Consider the following 27910-nt stretch of genomic DNA (forward strand, 5'->3'; position numbering starts at 1 on the left):
CTCAGAGGGTATCTGCGCACATTTAGGACTGCAGTTCCATGCACTTAACTGCACACCGATTTCACCAGGACTTCAGGACGACTAGTAAGAGATAAATTTCACCCAAGGCTTTTAAGGACTGCAGTGTGCACAAGAAATGAAACTGCAGTTCTGCTGCCCTAATTTGGCTTCCGAAATGGGGACCATTATAAAGTTTTGTGGACCGATTACCTTCTCTTCAGTCCGGAAGAAAAAGATGTTGGACAAAGAGGAAGGCGAGCCACGCCATACCGTTAAATTATTAAACGACACCTGACATACATTTAAAACACATGACTTCCCCCAAAGAATCTTGGGAAGTGTAGTTTGCCCCTCACACCGCTACACATTCCTAGCACCCTCAACAAACCACAGCTCCCAGGACTCTTTGGGGTAAGTCATGGGCTTAAAATGTGCATTAGGTGTCCTTTAAATGCATGGAGTGGATCTGTCCAAGGTTTGTTCTGCAAATTAGTAAACGGATCTAGCTTCTTGCTGAGCAAAATGGTGGGCTCCAGTCTACAGTGTTTCCCACCCCCCAAAGAGCCTGTTCTGTATGGTCTATTCATAGCGGTGATATTCTGCAGATTTTGGAACACAGTGCAAGAAATGGAACTTTTAGGTGACCGGATTTAATCTATAAGACACTGCAGTGACCTCTCTGTGTGCTTTAGGAACACCTGGTCAATAATGCAGAAGTGGGTTCTCTTGCAACGGTTTTGTGTAACGACCAAGCATCCAATCCTGTGTGTGCTTAGCTGGGAGGAAGTCCAATTGAACCCAATGGATCTTACTTCCAAGCAGGCAGGCATAAGGCTGCTCTGTAAGAGAATGAAGGAGGGACTCTCCAAATCTCTCCTTGCAGTGAACTCACTAAGCCAGCCACTCCTCAGCAATGCAGGGATAATTCTGACCTAATTCAAAAGGCAAATTATTGAACTAGATGTGAAGTGCTTTGAACTAGGGTCAGGAGTGGCTGTGCTCCTCTAGATGCTGTTGGACTACAACTCCCATCATCCCTGACCACTGGCCATATTGGCAGGGGCTGGTGGGAGTTTGAGTCAATGAACAAGTTCTCAATTCCTCAGTTAGGGGACTAAAACCCTGTTCACATATCCAACCAAGTAAATCATCCTCTTCCTCATCATCACTGAAGCACTCTATGGATGCCGACCATTTATGGAACAAGAGACAGGGCACATGAGTCTCCTCCATGGCTCTTCCATGCAAGAATGTGGTGTGGTGACCCTCCAGACATGACTAGACTCCAGCCAGTATGGTCAATGGTCAGGGAAGTTAGGAGCTCAGCAAAATCTGGAGGGCCACAGATTCCCCCAACCCTGACCTGGAAAGGTTCAGATCCCTGTTCAGCCACAATGCTCATGGAGTGATGTTGGGCCAGTCACTATTTCTCAGCCTAACCTACCCCACAGGGTTGTTGTGAGGACAAACTGAGGGAGGGGCACGTATGGTGTCTTGAGCTCTTTCGAGGAAAGTCAGGTATAAATGAAAAGCATAAAGTAAGATCAGCCCTTAAGTTTCCCAAGTTTGATTTACTGATGCTCACATTCCAGGTGTTAGCTTTTCTGTTGGGCCTCATGGAACTTAGGAAGCTGCCTCAACACAGAGTCAGGACATTGGTCCATCTAGCTCAGTATTGTCTACAATGATGGGTAGCAACTCTCTGGGGTTTCTGATGGTATTTTCTCCCAACCCTAATTTGGAGGTGCTGGTTGAATGAACCTGTGGATGCTCGACCACTCAGCTACAGTCCCTTCCTTTAAAGATGACTCCCTTTGGTGAGGCAACCAAAGCTTTTCTTCTAGGCTACGGGGCATCCAGAACTGCAGGGACACCATTTATCACTTCCGCCAATCTTTACCTGCACCTCTTCCATCTGGTGGGCCATTTCATGCAGTCCTAGGTTCTCTGCCAAGCTGGAAGCATCGAGACCGTGGCCGTGAGGCAGGAGCAGCTCAGATCGCCTGTAGGTTTCCCTTCTCACCCCAGCAGAGCCGCTTTCCAGAGCCGGGAGATGGGGCACCAAACCAGACCGAGCGTGGTGGGACAAACTGGAGTGGTCCTGGCTGGTCTGGCGGCTGGGCCAACTGGTTTGCTGCTGGCTGGGGGGAGGCGGCGGCGGCTGGTGGAGCGGGTTGATGGAGAAAGGATCGCCCAGGTGAGAGTAAGGATCACTGGACTGGGAGTAAGGCAGAGGCTGGTACGGGGGCGGGAAGTAAGGGGGCTGGAAATCAGAGGCCCCCGAGTGGGAAAGGGGGGGTGCCGGACTGTACAAGTGCTGGCTGACAGCCGAGAGGTGGGGCAGTCTGGGGTTCCCATTGCTGCTGCTGTCGTGACGGTCCTGTAGAAAGAAAGATGCTGTGTCAGTCCAAGGCATCTTAGGGTCTGGACTGGGTGGGGGAAGCAAAAAGGAGTAAGTTGATTTCTATAAAAGAGGTACCAGCCTCAAAGGAGGATATTTGGAGAGGGAGAGGTCACTGGTAGCCCCACGCAAGGAGCCAACAGCACATATGCATCCCAATATCTAAGGGAAAAATCAGGAAGCAAGGTCCACTGTAAATTAACAAGTCTTAGTGGTGCATTCTGTCTTTCAGAGCAAGGTAGCATTGCAAGTTAGGCTGCAATGTTACACTTACCTGGCATCAATGGATCTTACTCCTGAGTAGACATGCATAGAGTTGTGCTTGCAGGCTTCAATTTATTATTATTTACTTGGCACACAAGGATTTGTAGTCATAGTCCTCCAAATGACCCATTTGAAGTAACAAAGTTACAATGTTACAACTCTCTGGATGAGTCTAAAATATCCTCTCTGCCCCCCCCCCCACCTTTTTAAAATAACTTAACTTTGAAGCAAGCAGTCTGAAGACTGCAATCTAACCCTAAATAAGGTAGGGGGAAAATTATATACTAGCACCTGATGGACTAAAATTAAATTTTATCTGAGGACTGCAGCCTCACTCACCCACTGAAAGTTCAAATGATCTTATTTTCAGCAAATGCATTTGGGACCAGTTTGGTTTTTAGGAACCTCCCGCCTCATTCATAAATACAAATACTTTTTCAGTCAACACACTAATTTAAGTTCAATTTCAAATCAATGGAGATATAGGGGAAAGAAGGGGAGGTAGGAGAGTAAAGCCAAGTCACCCTGAAATCCTTAACGTGCGCTCCAAACCTACAACTTGTTTACTCACAAGTAAGTGCCACAGAGCACATGGACTCCCAAAGTCTACATAGGACTGCACTTTGGGCTTCCTGCCATAGGGCTGGGAGGCTTTTTGCATATACTTAAATCAAAGTGCATGTCCTTGAACGAAAAACCCATTTATGTCAATGGATCTTACTTCCAGAGAAAATTTGTTTAGTACTGTAAATTTTGAGTTTGCTTTTTATTTAAATTGCTTAGATTGGGTGGGGGGGTAATCAATTTGTTCAATACTGTGGAAAGAAGGAAATTTCCCCCATTAATTATAAAGAAAGATGTATTCTCCTTACTACCTAAAAAGCCCAGAATTGAAATTTGGTGATTTACAAGTTTTATGTCGACTGTATTAGTGTTCCCCTCCTTAAAAATAAACAAATGCTTGCCTTCACGTTGTCTTAAAGTACAAATCCACTGTCTTGGGAAATGTCTTACAACACTCCTATGCCCATCACAGAGTTAATTTAAAAAATACCCCCCTCCCGTGGCCATTGAAAAGTTAATATAACTCACTGCCCAGGGCGCCTGTTAAGGAGGGAGAGAGCAGAGTATTAAAATCTGCCGAAAACAAAACAGCTACCTTTCCAGTACTGATTTCTTTAAAAAGCAAACATGTAATCTTGAAACCCCTGAATCATTTAGCAAAAAAAAAAAAATTATCCTGGACCTCAACGCAGCATTAATCAATGAATGAATGAAATTAAAACTTTTCGACAAAAACACCAATCAATTTAAAGCATGTCTAAACCACACTGATAAGCCTGGGGTTTTTAAAAGCCGCTTCTCCCTCCACGCTCGTTAAACTAACAGGGGCGGGTTAATCAGAAGAGAATGGAGATCCCGACCGGGACCCTGCGGGAAGGGAAGCGGGGGCGGCAGCGGCTTCTGGAAGGAGCCAGAGACGCTGCGGTGTGACCAATGGACCAGAGGAAGGAGGGAGACGCTGCCATCTTCAAAGGCATCAGAAATAGAATGACTTTGGGGGGGGGGAGGGATAGGAGGAGAGATTGAAGGATAACCTGACGGTGCCATCGTTTATTTTATATTTATTTTTTATTTTTATTATTGTTATTTTCATGTCCCTATGCACATTTCTCTGGGCGTTCAACAAAACCTGATCCCAGGGAAATGAATAGGTCAGACTGCCGAGAAATAATCTGTACCCGCTCAGAGTTTTCTTTGCTTTTTCCTCTCTCACCTATCGCGGGCACCCAAAACAGACGCGAAAAGCAACGCTTAGCAAGGACTTGCGGTCTAGAACGCGCGCTCAGGATTTCACATATATTGGTAAGCCAAAGCGCACTTGGGATGACTTTTAGATGCTGGATTTCACCGAAGCCTTCAGGAAGGAAGCGAACGCGGACCTCATTTCAAGAGGGAGAGAAAGTTGCACACCTCATCTTCCAGATATCTATCCAGGCGGCCCTGCCATTTCCTTAGGGCAAATCTTGGGCATGTCCACTCAGAAGTCAGTCCCACTTAAATCCACGGGACTGAGCCCCAGGTTCAGTGTGTATAGGATTGCAACTCCGGCTGCGCTCCTTTGCACTCTTTACCACTGCACGCAGAGTAGGGCGAGAGGGATTTACTTCCAAGTAAACATGCCAGAGGCTCGCACTGCCCGTTGTCCCTATGTGGGACTCGCTCCGAAGCGAAAAGTGCATTTTAAAAGAGGCGCAGCTCCACGAGGAGATCAGGGGATCAGTTCAAATCCCTGGGATCTCCCTCCCGCAACAAAGACTGCAGAAGCCCGCCTCCCCGAGAAAAGGCCATTTCGGATTGGGATGCGGACTTTGCAGTAACTGGCCTGGGGATAGAAAGTCCTAACGTGGCCTTTAAACTCCCCCAACTTAATCTCAAACCGTGGCCTCCTTGATTCCAAATCCACCGTCCCCCTGTGCACCAATCAGCCAAAAGGAAGGCCTCGCTGCACACGGGACTTACTCCCGAGTAAAGCTGTTTAGGCTCTTGCTGCAAAGGTTCTGTGCACACTTTACTGGGAAAAGCCAAGCAGCCTCGTTGATTGCTGTGGGGCAGACGTGTTAAAGAGGAGCAGGCTACTGGGAGTCCCTTAAAACACCCAAACAAATTCCACCTACATGAGCGCCTTGTGGATCGCACCTTTTCCTGCAGCCTTCTGCATCATCGCTGGGAGGGAAGGCCTGAATTCCCAGTGCAATACAGTTCGCGCTCCGATCCTAAATGGGTTTACACGAAACGTTTACATGAAAAGCGGGTGGGGGAAGGAGATAGTCTCTCCTAATCTATCGCAGCCCTACGTGGAATATAAGAGGGGGCAATCCCGAAAGGGCTTTTTAAAAAAGAAAAAGCGCTCTCCTTATTCTGGATTAATTAATCCGGATTAACTGCAACCCGAGCTCCTCACAAGGCTTTGAGAGGCTCGGAACACACCAGTTTCCAGCCATAGAATTGCAGAGTTGGCAGGGCTCGCAAGGGTCATCTAGTCCAACCCCCTTACGCACCCCCCCCTTGAAGTTGGGACAAGGCCCTTGGCTAGAAAGTGGGGCGGAGTAATTTAACCACACGAAAAGTGAATTTAGGCACCAGCCCGTTGTCCTCCCCCCTTCACATTTTTGAGGGTTCTTTTTGCAGGGTGGATAAGAGCAATGTGCAAAGCTTCTCCGGTTGAACTTCTGCCCGCCGCGCACAGATTTAAAGGGGAAGGAGCCCTGCCAGAGTTCCCACCAAACCCTCCGGGCAGCCGTCCTCGAAGTATAACTCGGCTGCGTGGGCATCCATCTCTTTTTCTCTCTGCGCCGCCCCCGGAGGAAAAGGAACCGGGCCAAGCAGCCTTCCCAGAGGGCACGGGCGCCACTTCGATGCCAAGAGCGCCGACTTCCTGCCATCCCCTCCCGGGGCCTCTGTCTCTCTCCTCCTGCCTACCTCGCTGCCTCCCCGCATGGCAAAAGAAGGAGCGAGCGGCCTCCCTTCCGCGCTGGGCAGAACCCGTCCGACAGGCTGGAGCGCTTGCCTCGCGGAGGGAAGATCTCCGGCGCTGGCTCGCTCGCTCTTCCCTCCCTCAGCCCCCCTCCCCCGGCCGTGGGCGGACTTCCGACGGGGCGCGCACGCACGCACCTCGGCCGAAAAAGCGTGCGGAAGTTTGCACTAATTTTCACCTCGGGGAGGGGGAAAAAACGGCGAGCAGGAGCAGCTCGGAGGGGATTAAGCGTTTCCGCTCCTTCCTGAACGCCGCGCCGTCGGAGCACAAAAGGGGGAAATCACTGCTCAGTGTTTTCTGGGAGGGCAGATCTACCCTGTCCTGAAGTTTTGGGGAGACCAGGGACTTCTTTCTGCTCAAACAGGGGTACACGCAGAGGTGTCTACTCAGAAGAAAGCCCCACGACTTCCAGGGGACTCACTTCCAGGATAGGACCACTACCGTCGGAAAATGAAGGTTTTGGAAGGGGGGGGTCGCCCACCACTCAGTTTTAGAATTATCTAAAATGCCATTTCAGCCTGAGCGCATTGCGACTGCCAGGCTTTAAGGGCGCACCGAACCGCAGCCGCTTAGGATACTGTCTCCACTTTCCGCGCTCTTGGAACGAATTCCAGGCGCTGCGCAAACGCGGCTTTCCACGCTCTGGACCTCGACCATGCTGTGCGTTTTTATTGCTGGGGGTGCAACGCACAAGAAAAATGTCCCTCAGGGACTCATTTGAGTTCTCCAACTACTGTATACTTGAAGGAACCGTTTCTCTCGGGGGAAATCAGTAGGACTTCAGTAGAACTACTCTAGAGTAAGCGGGAATTGGGGGTTTTAAAAAACACACACAAACGAAAAAATATTGGGTGATTTTTAGGAAGATCCTAGGCATAATCCTACTGAATTCAGTGGTGCTGCTTAGGTACTATCGAGAAAGTCTACGACTAGGACAGTAGCCACATCCTCCAAAGCGGAGAGGGGAGGTGCCAATCACATCCCCCCCCCCCCAGGCATCTTCTCCGCTCTTCGCCAGCTTTGATGACCTTGGTTGCAACATCTTTTTTATCATATGCATATACAAAAGAGAAGGAGGATTGTTCGGAGGTTCTTGCTATTTTAACACACAATTCAAGGTCCGGGACCATTAAGTTGCGAGTTCGGAACGGTCCAGAGAGCAGAAAGCAGCCAAACACTGCCATCCTATTGCGCAAATTCCACGTAAAAATGCTTGGGGTTCATTATCTCATTAGGGGACAAACACCTTAGTCGGCTCCCGCAGCAAAGCTGACTCACTCCATGCAAACTTGCATCTCATCTTAACTTGATCCAAGCACCAATTTTAAGTTTTAGAGTGCTCCATTCTATAATGTCTTGTTGCACACCCTGCCCCGCACAAGAGGGTTTTCTTTGAATTTAAAGTCAGAATGCAATAAAGGCATCCAAGGCATTAAACTGTAGTTCGATCAATTAATTCTACAACTTATGCCTCAACAGGACTAGCGCCTTATTTTCCTTTATGAGCAAATCAAGCCCCACCGAAATAAACTCTCTCTAAATCCCTTGTTTCCATCCTCACATCTTTAAAGGCTCCAATCCAAGCACCCCCATTCCACCGGCGGATGCGCCTACCGCCTGCCCCTTTTGTTTCCCGTCCAAGAAAAGAAAGCCCCAGCCAAACCACTGAGGACTAGCCCCGTGCACAGCCCTAAGCTCTCACCTCACAGTCCTCTTCGTACTTGACATTGTCTGCTAGTTTCCACAACATGGCGTCCAGTATCCCCCAAAAATTAAAATATAAACCAGAGAGGGCAAAAAATAAAAATAAAACAAAAGGGCGTCCCAGCCCAAAAGTCGTTAATCCAGCAACTGCGGGGGGAAGAGCAGCTCTTCCCCGCCACCTTCAAAGGGCTGTTTTAATGGGCAGGCATACAGGCAGACTAGGGGAGAGAACTTCACTTCCCGGGAAGTAAGTGACTGAGCCTCTTTTCACCGGCTCCCCTTAATGGCAATCTCATTAGCATAGCTCCTCCCCAGGGACGGCCCGGGACGCGGGGGCTTCCCCTGGCAGGCGGCGCTAAGCTAGCCAATAGCGAAGGAGCCGCAAGCCGCTTCTCGGCAAGCCGCGCCCCCCTTGCGCTCTCGGCTTTGGAGCGTCTCCAAGGCGCACACGCGCGCGCCTGGGAAAGCGCCAGGCTGCCCAAAGGCGCACACGCATGGCTAGCAACGGGGCGGGGAAAGGGCCAAATGTCTACCCAGGGCGCGCGCGCGCGCGCACGCAAACGACGGGGAGCGCTGCAAGCTGCCGTGCATGATTGGAGCTGGAGCTGAGACGCGGAAGGGTCTCCAAAATATTGTTTTTTTAAAAAAAAATTAAAAGGCCAAGAAAAAAAGTTAACCCTTCGTTGGCCAGAAGAGGATGCTGGCAGCACAGCAAGCCAACCACCGGATGGAAAGAGTTGGAAACTGGGAAGCATTAAAAGAGAGAGCAAGCAAGCGGAGAACAAGAAAACCGAGCCAGCAATAGCCCCCGGCTGCCTGCCTACCTCCCCCCCCCAAAAAGGGAGAAGGGGGAGTTTGCTCTGGGTCACAGAAGAGAAGCTAACATAGGTGTTAATAGTTCCCAGAATACACGGCTAGATGAGAAACCACAAAGGGAATTGATGTGGGTCGTTCGCCTGCTCCTGCAAAGCCATCCGCTCCTTTTTTTCAAGGCCTTGCGCACAGCGCGCTACTTTTAAGTCTAGTTTTGATGTGCGTCGTGTTTGAATCTCGAAACCCATAAACTAGAGCAATACCCTTCCACCAGGCCGGCTTCTCACCACAATTTAGCTGCCGCTGTTTTGCTCAAGAACATTTTACGTCTGATAAGCTGTCCCTGGGGAACCAGGAAAGCTTGGATCGCCACTTGACGATATTTTGGTTGGTCTGATAAAAGGCATTACCCGCTTTTGAATTCCAACCACCACCGCCACCCAGAGACGGCTGCCTTTACTTTTTATAGTTTGCGAGTGGCTCACATTTTACCGCCGAAGTTAAGAGCCGTATTGCAGCCTTATCCTATGCAAAGCTAGGTCGCCGTAACTAATTTTGCTGGGCCCCTAGGATCTTGCGCGCTTGTTACAATATAATCCCATGAGTGCCTACTCGGAAGTAAGTGACACTCTGTTCAGCGGGGCTCGCGCCTAGATAAATACTCAAAAGACTTGCAGCCTTAGGCTGTTGCCACAAACACAACAAGGGATTTTTGCGGTACGTTAAAGACAGATTTATTATGACATGAGATTTTTTCCCCTCCCTGGGCAAGAAATGACGATCGTTATTTGGGACCTGGCCCAACTGAGACAGGAGCAACTGTTCACGATTCCTGGGTCTTTCTTACAAATATGCCCATGGTCTGGATTATCAGCCCGCGGACATCAAATGGGACTATTACCTTGATCCTAAACTCATTGACTAGGAAAGAAAAGGGCAGCGTTTCTGGCTCAGAAGACTGCAAATATTATGCACGTTTACACAAGAGTAAGGCGCACAAAATCCCGGGGAAGACCTTTGTTTGTAAAGAAATAGAATCCTAGCAATGGTGGTAAACCGGTTTGCAAAAATTCTATTCGGCAGCCCTGCTGTAGCAAACGTAGAACAGTACCTTGTGGCGCACCGCGCACGCTTCCTCTGTCTACAGCCCACTTCTACAACAGATCTGCTAGTCCTTCAAGGTGCCACCACACTCCCTTTTGTTTTTCGTTGACTCTAAGCGCGGGGTTTTCTTTCCCCAACTGATTTTTGTACAAGCCTGGGCGGATGCTAAGAGCTCGCCCTACGGTAGAACTAATCTCCGGCAAGTGGCCTTAACGGCAGCCTCCTGTGTTTGCAGCGTGGGTTGATTAGATGGAGAAATCTCGACTTAGCATAATAATAAATATTAACAATTTAAGCTTGCGAACGAACAAAAGCGTCCTTTGTGCTTAACGCCCTTCCCCTAACGTACCGCGGAATTCCTGGGATGGGGACAGTTACAAAAAGGGAAAGATACTGACAAGATTAACAGTTTAAAACAAAAAATTGCAGAAATGGCTCGCAGTAATCTACGATAATGCCAGACTCACCATTGTGCCTACAATCTGCGCAGATAAAATCCAATCACACTCTTAAGAGCGATGACATGAATGGAATAGACTCCCTAAGTAGAACTTTGAAAGTTACCTGCGCTCTCTGCAGTAGAGTATAAAAACGGGGTCTTGTGGCATCTATAGCCGAACACATTTATTATGGCTGAGTATACAATCCTCTTGGATCTTAGCTTCCCTTAACAAACCCTAAAACACCTCTCTCGTTCTGCATGCACATCTTTCTTTTTAAGGGGTTTGCTAAAGCAAAAGGGTTGAGCGCGCCTGTTTAGAGACAAATAAGCTTTCCATCAAAGGTGTTATTTATTGTCCTGAATTTGTATTCCTCACTAGAGTCTGGAAGCGCGCGGGTCTGCAGCGCAGTCCTAGCCATGTCTGCTCAGGTGTAAATGGGGATTTCTCTCAGGTAAACGGAGTTAGGATGGCAGCCCAGCGATATAGCGAAAGGCAAACTACACTGCAAAGATACTGGAAAAACAAATCTAAATCCACGAAAGCTTATGCCACAATACGTATGCAACTTTTTAAAGGCGCCACTAGACGGCTGTTTTTAACTGCTTCGTTACTTTTTAAACTACAAATAAAATCGTATGCCACCTTTTCTGCACTGACTGACGTTCCCGGTGTTTTGCAGAATATGAAGTTAATATTCATGGGTTTTCTCTCAAATAATAGGCTGATCCCTGTCTCCATTGCGCTGAAGGAAAACCTCCTTTATTTCAATGGAGGTTTCCATAAAATGTGTTCAGGGGGCACGTGTTAGCTTCCTTTCTCCATTCGTCCACTTTCGTTCCAAACAAGATATGAACAGGTTGTCAGCTGGACAGGACTGTGCCCCACATGCAATTCTAAGTATAGCGTGCTTCTTCAGAAGTCAAATGCCACAGACCTCAGGGAACTCACTTAGGTACCAGCTAAAATAGCTACGATCCAGCTACATTTACACTTAACTCCATTTCAATCAAGCTCCATACACCGGAAACTCAAGCATTGACCTCCGATTTGGATTTCCCTCTCCGGGATTTTATAAGCTTTTTATGGCGTGGTCCACAAAGTTAATGGGGCATCTAAGCGATTTACAGCGCATGTTTGCTCAGAAATGGGCCTCACTTTAGTCCAACGGGGCTTGCTCACAAGGAAGTGTGCATAACGATCGCACATCCTTTCGGATTAATGTTTTTGTAAAAAAAAGTATTTAAAGTGTTTAACTTGGCGTCTGGAGGATGAAACACGCTTTTTGTAAACAAGGGATGGTGTTGTTTTAAAAAGGCGATCAGTTTTCTTCTCTGTCCAGTGTCACTCCTGTATCTACAACTCAGCCTTATTGACTGGAAAGGGAGACTTGCCCCCGTTACCTGCGGGTAAGGCGACTGAATTCAGTAAGATTTAATTCTGAGCAGACCTGGCAGACATGCAGTATTCTGACCTAAGCAGTTATCCTCATTCATTCCACACACACACACCACTTAACGTGGAGAGGGGGAATTTAAAGAGCTCTTTCCAAGTATTTAAGAGCTATGTACTGGAATCGTCCTGGATTTCTCTGACCTGGGGGGGGGGGGGAGTGCTTAAGGTGCCACACTAAATAACACTCCTTAGACCTTTTATTGAAAACTTCCCCTTTAGAATAAAACTGATCGATTTATATTGTTCAGTTGTGCCTTTTTCATCTCCCACCCTCTTGGGACCCCTCAAATGGTGCGCGGAAGTGGTCCAGTCGAAAGGCACGCTGTTCAAGTGAGCCTGCGATCTGGCTCATAGCTCCCCCTGCCCTTCCAGCTTTGAAACTGACCAGGTGAAGATTCCCAGAGCGATGTCACTGACCAGGTAAGGAAAAGGAGGTCGGGGGGGGGGCGGAAAGAAGAGCTAATCACAGCATGATTCTCCCCAGCCCTGTTATCTGTCAATCTGGCACGCAGGTGCTGAATCCTAGCAGTGACAGGGGCCCAGCAAGGGCAAAATAATCCTCGTTTAACCGTAAAAAGGTGAAGCTCACCCAGCTTCTACGTCTCTCAGGCAGTTGGCGTCATTAAGGCTAGGCATCTCAGCAAGAAAGACACAGGTAGTCTTAAAACCCCCTCAGAAGTGACACGCCATCACCACCACCATCCTCTTAAGATACATTTATTTTGATCCCCTGCAAAACAGTCTAAATGTGAGAATGGGGGACTCCTAAAGGTTGTAATTTAAGTAGAACCAAATTAGGGGTGCCAGTTGGCTCTTCTTTTTAAGGGGTGCTCCAAATTCAGGGCACCTTTGATCGAGTATCAATCCTTGCGGACGTTTCAAAACTGAGCGGGGTTATAGTTCGACCCTATTTAAAAACAAAAACCAGAATTATGTTGCAGCTCCCAAGCACGTTTACTAGGGAGTAAGTCCCAGTGCACACAGTGGCATTTACTTCAGAGTAAGCATGCGCAGGAGGCATTCTTGCAGTGCTATCCTATGCATGTCTGGCCCCACTGAGCTCAGTGAGGTTTATCCCCAGACAAGTGTTCATAGGACTGCAGCCAGGCTGCAATCCTAACCCCACTTACCTGCCGGCAAGTCCCACTGAAGTCAATAGGACTTACTTCTGAATAGTGGTGGTTAGGATTGTGCTGCTGGTTTCCTTTGAAAGGTTGAAGGAGAATTCCTCACCTTTTGAAAACTCCCAACTTGAATTGAGTCCCACTCGTTTCAAATGAAATCGCCAAAGACTGGGAATCTCTGTATGCTTACTAAGCAGTAAGATACCCATTGAAAGTAAATTATATTATGGTGCAAACTTTTGTGGGCTTTCGTGTGAATGAACGGTGACTATTGCCTGGTTTTGCCAGAAGAGACAGAATGCATTTGTAGAAAAAGCAAAGATACCATTCAGTAGCTAATTCGTTTCAAATTAAAATCAATGGCGCTTGCTTCCTTGTAAATGCAGTTAGGCTCAGAGTCCAATATGCTGTTTTTAAATTGACATGAAGGTGAAGCAGAAATGTGTTAAAACAAATGCCTCTAGAGCTACCTGTGAAGTTATAAAGTGGCTTCAGGAAATTCAACTATCATTATTAATTGTAAATCAAATTGTAAGTCATCTCAATACTACATTCACTGTGCTCAATTTCTCCCAAATCAGTGTGCATGTAATTCCATTTTAGGAGTGCAAGCCTACGCTTCTCCACTTGGAAGAAAGCCCCATTGAATTCAGTGGGTCTTCTTACCAGGTAAGTAATCTTAGGGCTGCCCCTTCAGCTCTTAAGTACGTCCATTCAGAAATAACCCACACTTCTTTCAATAGAGCCTTCATATGGGTGTGGTACAGGCAAAAGCAAGTTCATTTTTAAAAATAAATCAAGTAAACTTTTCAAGATGAGAACCTAAGGAAATGGGATCTTTTGGTCAGAATTTAAAACATGCCCCCCAAAACTCAACCACCTGAATTTGCAGACCCTGCCTACACACTGGAAAGGGTGGGGGGAAAGGGAGAGAGACATAATATCCGCGGAAAAGAATTGAGAACCAGTTTTACGTTTACACAACAACTCCCACTATTTTTAAAACTTTGGACCACCGGCTGCCTTTTCTATACCTACTCCGGTAGGTTTGAAGATCTCGACCCCACCCAAAGTACCTCTTTCCTTTCACTGCTCGCTTGGCTCTTTTCCAGCACAACCCCACCATCACCCCAAATTAAATTATCCAACTTGTTCTAAATGTATCAGCGACGAGTGATTGAATTAATGTTGGCTTTCTTTCCCCCATTCATTCCCAAATTCAAGAGTTAAACGTTAACGTTTCGGCTCTAAAGAGATGGTAAATACATATAGGAGTTGCCTGAATCAGAGACATCATTTGCGTGCTATGGGACTGGGGCATCCTCAATATATTTATAGCTCCGTCGCAGCTAATCCCATTAATTATGATACACAAAGAAACTAAAGCACTTTGCAAATAATGGGGGGGGGGGGCAGAGAGATTCTTAGTAGCAAAGTGGATGTTGGATATGTATTCAAGATAAAGCTTGCAATTTTAAGCACACTGAAGTCCCATGGAACATATTTACACCAGTTAAAAGCCTCTGACAGTGCAAAAATTCTAGCATATTTTAAAAGCATCTGTCACAGTGATTTTTTTAAAATAATAATAATGTTGCTGTAATTATGCTGAAGTATAATTAATATGAAGATGTATCTTTTTACACTAAGGGGTTTGTGCTTTTGACATGCAAATGTAGGCCCATGTGCAATGCATACCTCTATACATGTCTACTCATAAGTAATCCCCATTGAGGTCAATGGTTCTGGCTGCAATGTAAGCCTGGGGTTGTAGGCTTAATTGCATACAGTTGCACAATGAGTTGGCCAGATAGAGACGCTCCTGGGAATAATTCTCAAGTACAGGGAGGAATGGGTTAATGTTGTCCCCTTTCTAAGTGATATGCTTGGAAATTTTATGCCCATTGAACTAAAAGATTCAACATGGACGTGTTGATAAATTAGAGGGGAATTCTTGGGCGGAAGGTGGACAGGCGCTTTTTGAAAACCCACGATGGATTTGAGGGTGAAACCGATATTTTGGGTGGGTGTGTGAATTAATGTCAATAGTAACTGGGAGGTTCCTAATTCAAGGGAGATGCTCCTCAGTTGCAACAGGTGACTGACCATGTGCTTAAAAGAGGCGTTCCAAACGCCATTGCTATTTTCCTGCCCTATAGAAAGAACTGGGGATTCCCAACCAAAAATACTGCGGGCAAAGGAATCTCTTAATGGTTACCTCCCTGACGAAGATATTTGTTTGCTTCAAAAGCTTACCTAGTCTCCCTGCTCCAGTTATCACTAAATGCCCATCTTTAGGGTTTCTGAACGAGCCCGGCTCCTGATATGCAGACTTCATAATACATACAGCCTGCTTGCCCCCGTATTCATTCAGAATTGAGGCTACAACCCTAACCCCCACCTACTTGGGAGTAAGCCCCATCGACATCAGTGGGCCTTACTTCCGAGTAGGCATGGTTAGACTTGCACTCAAGTTACACCAGAGGAATTGTTCTAGTGCCCAGCATTGCAACAGGAGTCGCTTCTTCCCACCTGCCTCAGGACAAATTTCAGACACTGAAATACCGGGCTTCATTCAGGCTGGCGCGAGAAACGCAGGAGCAGGGCCGAGGGCTGGGGAGGGGGAAAGTGGCGCACCCCCTCCCTACTCGCTCTGAATGTTAATTCTCTATCGATTGCAGGAAGCACTGAAATCATTTCGTAGAACAAGCCTCGAAATAGCTAGACTGAAGGAACGGATTTCCCTCTGGGAAAAGATCGAATGGGTTCAGACACTGGAAATCGAATGATACATCGAATTCCAGAAAAACCTTCCTAATTCCAGACAAACCTTCCTTTTGCTGTCTCTGCAGAGGCTTTCCCAGGCGCGCATGGTTTTTAACTTCGTTGGTTGCAGTAACTGCTGGAGAGCAAGAAGTGTCTTGGGGTCACCTTAAGGACTAGCCACTTTATAGCATAAGCTTTCCTGGACCAGTCAAATGAAGTGGTCTACACGTCTTTTCAGAAGTTGCGCTTGTCCAAGATAAAGTATGCGTACACGCATTCCTCCCCAACTCTAGCGGAATGGCCCTGTTACAGGGCAATCCTAGCCGTGCCTACTCCGAAGTAAGCCCTATTGAATTCAACGGGGCTTACTCCCAAGTAACTGAGGTCAGGGCTGCGGCCTTGCGGTTTGTTGCAGCAAAACCAGAAGAAAAAGTCTTGTGGCACCTTTAAAAACTAACAAATGTATTATGGACCAGTAAAGCTTGTGTCACAATCAACGTGTTACTCTTTTAAGATAGCTCAGCCGCTCCGGCCCATCCACAATTCTCTGGAACCGGAGACTTTTGGCTTCGGGCCGATCTGAGCTGTCATTCTGCAGCGTGGCTGAGCGAGTTGGGGGCACCGCAGAGAACGTGGCGCCCCCTGCCTCTAAAGAAGAGGGCTTGCAGGCAGGAATGCAAAGAGGCTTAAGGCTGCAACCCTGGGCAGGCTTACTTGGGAGTAAGTCCCGATGAACTCAAGCGACGGCTTTTTTACGCGCGTTTACTCCGAGTCAGTTAGAACAACACTCCCGAGTCGCGCGCGCACCGGATCGGGCGATGCCTGAGTACCATAGGACTTGCTCCCGAGTAATGGTGTGCAAGGATTGCATCTTTCCGTGAAAGTTAGTCCTCTCCTTGTTTTTTCTCAATGCGGTGCGATGCTAAGAATATATATGTGGGCGCATTGTTAAACACCAGGCTGTTCAAAGAGAAATGGACCAAACTTTCTCCCACGTGCGCGAGAAGTTCCTCGGAAAGCCACGAGGTTCTCCGCCTTGGGAAAGAAATTCCTCAAACCCCTTTCCCTTCCCCTACACAGCCCGAGCTCTTCTGTGGAGCCTCCGAGGAACTTTTAACCCGTGGAAGGCTCAGAGCTCCAGGAACCGAACAAGACCCTTGATCATACCCGACCGACTCCTACATTCTGAGCCACCAGCCAAACCCCGCACCGCCTCCATAACTTGCAAAGATCCTGGGGGGAGGAAAAAAAGCAAAGAAGGCGACTTACTTGCCAGTCGATCCTCCCTAGCAGAGACATGAGCCACCCGGTGGGGCTTTGAGCAGGAACCGACGGCAGGGGGGGGCGGGGGGACTGAAACCCCACGCAGCTGCCTCTTCAACTGGAGTCCCAGCCAAAGCGCTTCACCTGGGCGCACGGCGAGGCTGAACTAGGCGCCTGCGCAGATACCTGCTCGTCTACTCTCTCTCTCGCTCTCTCAATCCCTCTCTCGCCCCCCCCCCCTTAAGCAGGAGCATTCCTCGTTTTTCCTGCTAGCTCTGATTCCTTCTGGTTTCAACTCCTGGGTAATCATCTGGCAGCCTCGTGGCGAGCTGATGGATATCTACCTGGGCTGCCCTGTCTCCCCTCTTTGAATTTAAAAACGCAGGTGGGGGGGGGCAAGAAAAAAATAATAAGGCATCCGCGGAGTTGTCAAGTTTAGCCAGGGGTGCCAACTTGAATAAAACATGGGGGCAGGTAAGCCCCACCCTACATAACTTGGCGCACACACTATTTGAATGGGAATTCGCCTCAACTTTGGGGGGTGGGTCAAATATTTTATTGGGACCTCGGCCCCTAGGAGTTGGCTCCTATGTAATCCGGGCTGATGTCTAACAGGCAGAAGTTCTGGAGGTAGGGCTCAGACATGCGGGAAAGTGGTGGGGTAAGCCCACCTGCTAAATTTCTGCCTCCCGCTGCGTCTCCAGCCCAGATCAATTTGTGTCCTGCGACGTTTTCACCATTTTTGAACAGAATGTTCAATAAGAAGCGCCTTTCTCTCCTTCACTTTAACCCGCTGGGTGTTGCAGGCAGCATAGCCGCCAGAAGTTCTGCCGGTAAAAATTGCCCTAGCCCGGGGCTTCACCTGTTGGTTTTCTGCCTGTCGTTGCACTTTTGCTTTAATTTCAAGGACCCCTTGCAATTGTTCCAATTGTTTGCCGCGTGGCTACCCAACTTACTTAGGAGGTTTTGGATGACCTTAAAGAAGGTCCTTTTAAAACAAAGAGCAGCTAAAGGAAGGAGGTGGACATCAATGGAGAAAACGCAGCGCTTCCACATTCTAGCCAGTATTTTTCATTAAAACTCCGTAACGTAGCCTTGACTGTTGATGTTGCTTTTAAATCTGGAGGCTGGCCTATCCTTTATAGACTAAGAACCAACCCTAAGCCTGATTGATTAGTTAGTTTAGTGAGAACTTGAAGAGAACTTAAAACACCAGCTAACTTGGGACACGATCCAGCCCAGTGTACGCGCTTTAAAGTTCTCTCCACTGCAGCGGGAGAGAGGTGTACAGGATTCTCTGCATGCTTGCTTCAAGCTTCCCTGAATTGTCCAGTATACGTCTACTCTGAAGTAAGCCCCATTCAGTTCAGTGGGACCAGGCACAGTGCAATCATAACTAACCCATGGCCACCCAAAATGAAGCTATTGGATTTAGGGAATAGTGAGAATAGTCTTGCACCTAGGAAAGAATATATATGTTTGCTAACCCCTGATACCAATGGGGCTAAATAGTTTTACACTTCTCCAGTTCAAGCGCAATGCAGTGTCCTCTTATTTTGCCATCTTTACAGATGTGTGGGTCTATTCAGGGCTTCCCAAACTTGGGTCTCCAGAGGTTTTTTGGACTACAACTCCCATCATCCCTTGCTGACAGGACCAATGGTCATGGGTGATGGGAGTTGTAGTCCAAAAACCGCTGGAGACCCAAGATTGGGAAACCCTAGGCTATATCAATATAAATAATAATATTAATAGAGTTTTCAATTGAATCAATGACCAAGTCCAATAGATTTCAGTGGGACTCACCTTGATGAAAACCCATTCAGGGTCCCAGCTATTCACTCTGAGCACAGTGGGGCCTACTTCCATAGGATTATTCTTTAAAAAGCCTGAACTGGAGTCTAACTTCGGGTGCTAAATTTGGTGTTTACCTCCACATTCAGGGATGGCTGTGGCTAGAAACAAGCCCAAGGACAAACCCAGCCTCCTTGAAATATGATCAGACAGGCATGGTTATATGGACATAACTTGCTTTAGCATTAACCCAGATTAGTCTTCTCATTTACACCCAGCTCCCCAGCAATGATTATACTTATGCTGATATTTAGCACTTAGCATTACTTTTTTGCAGTGTTCTAGCAACACAAGTACGTCATCTCAACTATCCTGAAGACACTTGACAGTGCAACACTGTAAGGCTGCAGTCCTAAGCCTTACTTGGGAGTAAGCCCCCATTGAGCGCAATAAGGCTTACTTCTGAGCAGCTAGTTAGGGTTGCACAGTAAGTCAATGCTATTTCTGTGCTCTATGCTAATCTGGCATAAACACCAGAAAACTTGAAAGCCTTTTTCTCACTTCATGCGCTTGCTACTGCAGTTGCCTTGCCTACTGCCGACAAGTCCCCTTCCCTGATTCACTATAAAGAGGCAAGCGATGAGAGGTTGCTTCACCTGCACCTAGGCTGAGCTAGAGCTTCGAAACTAGGAGCCTGTGTCAAAGGTTTCGTGGAAAAGCTGGGTTTTAAGGAAGGAGTTGAAAATAGTAGTTGGGCGGCAAGTGAGGAGGGAGCACCTGTGCTTTTAGCAACTGCAGAGGAAAAGGAGTTCCATCTTCTGCAGCCTTCAGTCTGTCTAAAGCCCTCTTTCAATGGGATTGCAAACTAAGTCATGAACTCAAATTCCCCAGGGTGTTTATTATGGTTATTGTTACTATTATTATTATTATTATTATTATTATTATTATTATTATTATATGCGTGGGCCTTTCCTTTAGCTGGGAGGATATATGGCAGGTGCATTGATCCTGCACCCATTTAACCCCCATTGAACACAAGGGGATTTATTTCTGAGTAAATATGCGTAGGACTGGGGCGGACGAGTCTAAGAGCAGAGCCCTAGGCAGGTCTGTGCAGAAGTAACGCTCATTCATTGAGCTCAGTGGGACTTATTCCCAGGTACATGTGCATAGAGGCTAAACTCCGGGTTAGCAGTGCCCAGGTTCAGTAGCACCTTCTGCCATCGGGACGCTAGCTCTCAGCCCCCGCCCCAACTCAACAGCTCGCATGAAAATCGCCTGGTGCAGTCGCAAAGCAAATTTAAACCGTTTGGACTTGTGTGAGTTCTGTGGGTTTAGAAACAGCTTTCTTACAGAAAGAAGGAAGGTATTATTTCATTAACAGAGGAGCCAAACTTTTTAGAAGGGGTGTGTGTGTGTGTGTGTGTGTGTGTGAAACTATGAGGCATGATCCAGTCAAAGTTAAGCAACGCCAAGTCCCTTTGAAATGAAAGGCATTTGGGAAGAAAGAAAAAAGAAAAAAAGAAAGAAAGAAATCTTGCTTTCTCATCTCTGCGATCGGGCAGAGATAACTGAATCTGCAATCTAGTTTGGAGGACGTCAGAGAAGTAGATAACCAGGCAGAAACTAGATACAGAAGCTAGAAACTTGTTTTGTTTAATGGGGTTGTTGCTTCCTGCTACTCTCTAGGTTTGCCTTCTCAGAAAACATCCAAAGGAGAACTGGCTCTTCCCTTACCAGTTTGCAGTGTGAGAGGAATAACGCTGACCTACTTTACCTGGGTGTTGTGAAAAGATAAGAGGCGAAGCACGCGCAGCGTTAGAAAACCTTACATAAACATACGGACTAGCACCTTGAAAACTGTGTCGAGTTTGATTTAAATCTTTCTTGTACCGGATTTGGATGCTCCAGCCTGTCGATATCGCCCCGCGCCACGTCGTTTATTTATCATCGCCCTCAAAGCAATATAAATCCACGGTTATTAATTATTACTTTGTTTAGATGTTTAATTTTCTGAAACAGAAGTAGGTAATTTCCCTGTCTGAGGGATCGGGGGGAGGGAATGGATGCTGAAATGTGTTCTTGATTTCTGGAAGGAGGTGGGCGGAGGGAACCGTCTGCAACGCTGAGCCTAGTAAGCATATTTGAGTTCTTCAAGATGGAATCCCTTCTATCAATGCCTAGCTAGGATTGTGGCTTTAAAGGCCGATCCTATGCATGCCCTACCCTCTGGTCAGTCTCTCAGCTTGCTCCAGCGAGTAGAGTTTTATCCCAAGGAAAGGAGAATCCGATCTGTTATTCCTGTCATTTCCTGATTGCAGAAATTAAAGTGTACGACCCAGGCAAAATATAGGAATTTCCCCCTCTCCAAATGCCATTCATATCCTTGCTTAATCTTGCTTGAATCCGGCTCCGTAGTTTCACATCCCCTCCTCTGAGTTCTAGAAAGTTTATGTCCTCAGCTAATGCAACAGCATTTTCCCTTTTCTAAAAATAAAAGAAGAAAAGGGGAGGGGGGAGAGATCTTTTTCTAAATTCAGACACTCCCTGCCTCACAGTCCAAACGTTTTAAATTTGCCATGATGGAACTAAACAATTTCCATCCAAGCTGCAACTTTGTCATGAGTCTTTTAAAAAAAGGGAGGGGGAGGGAGAAAAAGAGCTTATGTTCAAATACAATGTAAATACTTCATTTTGTTTACAGTACTTCAGTTTTCATCAGGGTACGTCTCTAGCCAAAAAAGGACGCGGGGGTGCGGGTGGGGAGCCCAATTCAAACCAGATCCCCTCTCTCACACAAACACCATTCGCATATACACAACACATAATTTCAAGCGGAAAGTTGTTGGTGTTGTTTCCCCCCCTTTTTTCAAATTCTATTACACAATGTGTTTTAATTTTCCATTATTGTTAGGCATCTTGGACTACATTTCAGGAAAGGCAGGCTTAGAAATATATTCTCAAATAAATAAGGCTGAAATTCTGTACCTGCTTACCTGAGGGAATGCCCCACTGCAAGTAAATAAAATAAGTGGGAAAATGGGTAGCAGTTTGCAGGACAAACTTACAGAAATTAGTTCAGCTTTCTATTTATTTATTTATTTAAAAAACAAGGGGAATAATTTGCCGAAAAATGAGCGCTTTTGAAGCCTGGTAATATCCAAGTTTAACTGAGGTGTGTGTTTCAATGCAACTCACATACAGACTTAGTTCTCACAGTGACATCAGTAGGACTTCGGAGTGCGCCACTGTGGTTGAGTGGTGTCTTGTTTTATTTAACCACTGAATCAGAAAAACCTCTAAGGCAATTGCATGAAATAATATAAAATAATCATAAGGAAATATCAATAAAATTAAACTTTAATTCATAAGAAAATACCGACACACTGACATAACAAAAAATGATCAAGTATAGATAAATCCAAGAGCTTAAAAGATATTTATTTTACTTTTCCCCTTTTAGAAGCACAAATCACTTCAATCAGTTATTTATCCTTTCTACTGCTGAAGTTCAAACCACTATGCTGGTTTCCTTGTTCTTCACATTCTTGCTGCAATGCATTGGCTGCTTCTGCACTCTGATGCAGCTGTATTGCCCAAGTAGATTGGAGGGAAATGGGAAGTGTGGCTATTCCCAGGTGTGCACCTTACCACTGAAATCTTTGTCACCTTTTGTGTTGGGTAGATAAGCTCTCACCACTGCAGTCTGGAGCTAATCCCAGCTAATCCACCTGTCCCACAGCTGCAGTCCTACAGAACCATCTGAAAGAACATTGTGGACCACTGGCGATGCACAGATCGCAATTTCGGAATTGCTATTTGTGTGTGCTTTACGGAATATACAGGAGTGGACAGATTCCAGGCGGGTGCGATCTACTTTAACTTCCACTAGAATTTGGAGATTATCCACTGGTGAGTGGTTCAAAAGATGATATGCTCAGAATTAAAGAATTATGTTCTAGGGGTTTTGTTTTGAGTACCTGAAACAACAGAGCTCAGACTGAGAAAGACCTAGAGTTTAAAGGCTTGTTGGGAAAAAAGGTAGTTCAGTGTACAAAGGTTAAATTTATATTCATGTAGGTTCTAAATACATAGTGGCCCAGTTCCCTAGCCCCCACCGCCAAACTAATTGGCCAGCCTCACAATCTGAATAATACCAAAAAGATGCAGAAATAAACCAAGTCTGTATGGAGACTGAGTCCCACTGCCAAATGAGGATTCTTCTCCACAGGGACCAAAAACAGTGAAGTGATTCTATATATATATAAAGCACTATCTTTGAACAGATGTAAATTTACCACAAATCTTAGCACAGTTTCACACATTTCTCGGCCCAGTCATTTATAGGGATGCCCATCTGCTTTCATCACAGCCGAAAAATCAAAGAACTGTCAGACTATGGAAGAAGTTGTAATGTCTGGGCAAATATCCATTGAGGTGAGGTGGATTGTGCCCCAGGGGATGAGACGGGATGAGAGGATCCTCAAAGTTCCTTTTCAGACTGATGATTCTTAAATAAGTACCCCCATAGCTCTGTTACCATTAATTGGTGAATGAGCAGGAATGAAGTCCTGGCCTAGAGAAACTTAGAATACTCAGAAAGGACCCTCCAGGGCAGATTAAGCATAGATCATAATGCTCAGGCCTATGCAAACAAATCCATTCTCCATTTGTTGAACCAAAATATGTGGATTTCAGCTTGACTAATCTGTACAATGCTAACCATGTCTACTGCAGAGTGAGCCTTATTTAATTCAGTGGAGTTTACTCCCAGGCAAGTGGGGTTAGGATTGCAGCATTAGTTCCACTACCTTCGATGGCTCTAAGTACCCAAGACTGAAAAGAACATTCTAGGAAACTCAGTATCGTGGTTGGAGTGTTTCCCAAACTTGGGGCTCCAGCTGTTTTTGCACTACAAATCCCATCATCCTTGACCACTACTGGTCCTGTTAGCTAGGGATGATGGGAGTCCAAAAACAGCTGGGCTCAGTTTGGGAAACCCTGATTAGAATCCAGAAGAACGGAGGGTCCCAATCCCCACTCTGCCGTGGAGCTTCCCTAGATGACCTTGGGCCAACCTCAGCCTCTCCATTTGGCTTACTTTACAGGGTTGTTGTGAGGATAAAATGACGAGGAGGGAAACCACATGAGCCACCTTGAGCTTGTTGGAAGAATGTTGGAAGATAAAGGAAATAAGCAAATAAGCAAGCAAGCTTTTCGGTGGGGTGGGTTTTTTTGTCCGCCATGTTGACTTCCAGCTGTGGCTGTCTCACATCAGCAAAGGCTGGTCCATTTGGGCAGAAGAGGCACTGCCCCTCCGACCTCAGCCTGACCTATCCAGCTCATCCTGCCTGCCTTTCTACTGACAACCAGTCCAGGGGGTGGCACTATCCATCAACTCTCCTCTTTGCCCCTCAGCAGAAGCCAGCAGGGAGGAGGATGGGGGTTCAACTTGTTGGCTCCGCCTCTCATTGGCTCTGGCGCCACCTACTGGTGAGCTCCCAGACTTCTACCCTACCAGTCCTGGCAGACAGCAGCCACCACCACCGCCCAACACTGAGCTACAGAGAGACCCCAGCTTGAGGGAAAGGCTGTGGCTCAGAGCTAAAGTGCTGTTCCTGGAGTACTGTTCTCCAGTGGTTTGAACCACTAGAGAAATGTGCTATGTTCTTATGTGGCAGACAAAGAGGAGAAGGGGAGCCTCTTGAAAAGCAGCCACCCTGGACCTCCCACAGAGGCCAACCCTGGGAACTCTCCCCATCTTCCCTGCCATCTCCCAGGCACCAAAGATGATGGCAGGAGGATCAAACATAGCACGAAGGGGGAGTGGGAGGATGGGATTTTTTGCACTGCTGGCAAAATTTACATCAATCAAAATGGTAGACTTAATTCTCACTGTCATATATAATCACACTAATAAGGTACCAGTGATGTGCTGTCAGCATCATAAAATATCAAGTGCTAGCTATTTAAGAAGAGAGAAAGGGGGGGGACCCCTCCAAGCCTGCTTCTCACTACATTTTTCCTGACAGGTGGTAACATAATTGTGTTTGCAAACAAACACATGACTCTACCAATTCTATCAAATCTGTTTCAGGGCTACGTTTTAGGAATACAGGAGGTGAGTCAAGAAACAGGCCCCAGTGGCTCCCATTCCTCTCTCCTCCTCTTGTGGTCTGTAAGTCCTGGGTCTCCCCCCACCCCCATAGACAAGTCAGTCTCCTACTCCTTTGAATCCCTGAGGGGAATTATGAATCCACAAGGCAAGTTTTCTGTGGTTGGTTTTTGCTAAATGCAAACACAATTGTTTTTCAGTTTCATTTATCTGTGAGAGTTCCTGAAGGTTCCTCATAAGGTACCCACATTTTATATTTTTTTACTCAATTTTGATTCCCACCCCCCTCTGAGGTCTTTTTTAAAAACAACAACAACAAACTGAAGAGTTTTGGTTACAGATAGGTAGCCGTGTTGGTCTGCCATAGTCAAAACAAAAAAATTCCTTCCAGTAGCACCTTAAAGACCAACTAAGTTAGTTCTTGGTATGAGCTTTCGTGTGCAAGCACACTTCTTCAGATACGCTGAAACAGAAGTTGCCAGACCCTTCTATATAGTGAGAAGGTGGGGAGGGGTATTACTCAGAAGGGTGGTGGGAATGGGTGATTGGCAGATAGCTGAGGTGGAGTGGGTGTTTTTTTCCTCTCCAGCCAGCCCAGATGCCAAAGACAACAAGCTTTATGCATCTTTAAGTTCAGCAGGTGTGGTTTGCATGACAAGAGACCCTGCCCCATTTTGTAACTGAGCCATCTTAGTTAGTCTATTTACATGTTGGGGGGTGGGGAACTCAAATCAACATGAGCTTACAGCATAAGCTCTCATAAACTAGAGTCAGTGGCAGACATTGGGATCTCAAATTTCAGAGGTACCAAAGTGTCCCCACATCTCTTGCCTTCCACTGCATCATCGTTGTGGTACCCCTGAGGCTCCATGCCCAGTAAGGTAAAAGCTAAAGGATCCCTGGACAGTTAAGTCCAGTGAAAGGCAACTATGGGGATGCAGCACTCATCTCACTTTCAGGCCGAGGGAGCCGGCAATTGTCCATGGACAGCTTTCTGGGTCATGTGGCCAGCATGACCAAACCTCTTCTGGAGCAACCGACACCGTGATGGAAACCAGAGCACACGGAAATGCTGCAGCGGTACCTATTTATCTACTTGCACTGATGTGCTTTAGAACTGCTAGGTTGGCAGGAGCTGAGACAGAGGAACGGGAGCTCACACCACCATCACAGGGATTCGAACTGCCACCTTCCAATCAGCAAGCCCAAGAGGCTCAGTGGTTTAGATCACAGTGCCACCCGCGTCCCTTTTCCATGCCCAATACACCAAGGGTGGTTCTGCTCCCCTAAACCCGCCTCTTCTAGAGTCCTCCATCAGAAGATAATAGACCAGGCATCCCCAAACTCAGCCCTCCAGCTGTTTTGGGACTACAACGCCCATCATCCCTGACCACTGGTCCTGTTAGCTAGGGGTGATGGGAGTTGTAGTCCCAAAACAGCTGGAGTTGGGGATGCCTGTAATAGACACTTCATCAAACTGAGGAACAGGGGGCATACACCTGGCCCTTTAGGCCTGCATACAGAGGCTGCTTTCAGACAGGTGTTTACACATGCAGTTGTATTCTGCCGCATGGTCTTCGCACAATGATAGTGTAGTAGTGATGGATTTATTCAACTGTGTTTTGATCTGCAGTGCTTCACTTTGCAACCATGTAATGCTGTCTGGAACAGAAGCAGGTGGAAAAATAAATCAGAATGTTTATACTATCAAAAGTTACAGGTATTTCATCTCGAAGTTATGGAACATGAGAAAGGAAATGGCATGACTTCCCTAAAAGTTTTGCGGGGGCAAGTGGTCTTGAAAGCGGCATTGCATGTGACCCCCCTGATAGCATCATGAACAAAAATCATCATGGATCCAAAATGAAAAGGATGCCGGGGGGGGGGTGTCCTAAGTCTGTTGCCCCAATCCTAAGCACATTACTCATATTTAAATGTGCATATGCTATATGTATGTACTTGGAAGTCCCATTGTGTTCAGTGGGGCTTACTCTGAGGTTAAGTGAGTGTAGGGCAATATGGGGCTAAAGTCAACATATCTGACATTCTCTAGACTGAGGCCGATGCCCCAACCTCAAGGGTCACTGCAAAATGTTAGAGGTTGTTAGTGCATAGTGTATTCTTCCTACGCTTCTTCCCAAAGGCAAAGAGATAGTCTCTGTTTTGGTGTTTCATGAGGGAGCAGCTCCTCACAGTGGTGTAGCAAAACAAGAAGTTATAATGGGATCTGGTGGCTTAACATCCTTATTCATCACATTGCTTCTAGCTAGCTGCCCAGTGTGGAAAAGGTAGAAATTATTCCAATTTATTTATCCTCAGTTTTGTGAGGTGGTCTTTCCAGAGTTGAGTCCAACCTACTAACCTCAGATGTGATGAAGTTAGAGTGAGCTCTTGGTGTTCCATTAAAAGAGTTCTCCACTCTTCTTGTTGAGGCGGGAGCAGGTGTGAAAGAAAACAGAGACTCTGCACCTTTAATGAATGTGTAGAAGTAGGTATAGCTTATTTTTAAAATGTGGGGCTTTCTGATCCCCAGGCATCAGAGTCTGTAATGCTTCGGAATACCTGTTGCTGGAAACATCAGGAGGGGAAGAGGACTCTTGTGCTCAGGTTCCTGTTTGTGGGTTCCCTTCCAGCATTTGGTTGGCCACTGTGAGAACAGGATTCTGGACTAGGTGGGTCATTGGCCTGATCCTGCTTTACGCTAGAAAAAGTAATTCCTCATTACAGGGTGAAGGTGGAGAGCAGCACAGCATAAATTTAGGAGGAGTCCAACACTGGAGGAAGTGTTGGTTGGGAAGTCGACTTCCGTTTAGATAAAGCTATCAAATAATCTTTACTGCAAATGTGCAATTCTATATCACGGCCATTGAAAAGAGGTGTGTTTCTATTGATGATACATTTTAAAATTCAAATCTTGGCTTTCAAGCGTAAATTTACACATAAGCATTTACAATTTGCACAAGAATGTATTCGCTCATGATATGTTTTAGCTCTAGAAAACACACTAGAATTGCACTTATTTGTGCCTGATTGAACAGGAGGACTCCAGATATTATACAAATGCACTCTGGATCATAGCCAGACGCTGGAGAGACCTGTCAGGAGTAAGCAATGGTACCAAATAGTATG

The 27910-nt window shown here is 46.6% G+C and overlaps 1 protein-coding gene across 4 annotated transcripts in view; it reads right to left on the reverse strand.

Annotated features, from left to right (window-relative positions):
• Positions 1 to 17039, reverse strand: part of TFAP2C (transcription factor AP-2 gamma) — a 33284-nt gene extending 16245 nt beyond the window's left edge. For 2 of the 4 annotated variants that reach the window (XM_081011398.1, XM_081011395.1), the window contains exons 1-2: positions 7906 to 8169; positions 1901 to 2380 (exon numbers count right to left, since the gene is read on the reverse strand). In XM_081011398.1, the coding sequence (XP_080867524.1) occupies positions 1901 to 2380; positions 7906 to 7953 (528 nt within the window). In that variant the 5' untranslated portion in view covers positions 7954 to 8169. Of the gene's footprint in view, positions 1 to 1900; positions 2381 to 6148; positions 6223 to 7905; positions 8170 to 16878 lie in introns of those variants that run through there. The other 2 variants (XM_081011396.1, XM_081011397.1) reach the window with 2 other exon arrangements.
• Positions 17040 to 27910: the final 10871 nt, after the last annotated feature.

The sequence above is a fragment of the Podarcis pityusensis genome (genome assembly GCF_964106645.2).
Source record: "Podarcis pityusensis genome assembly, chromosome: 6".
NCBI classification, from domain to species: domain Eukaryota; kingdom Metazoa; phylum Chordata; class Lepidosauria; order Squamata; family Lacertidae; genus Podarcis; species Podarcis pityusensis.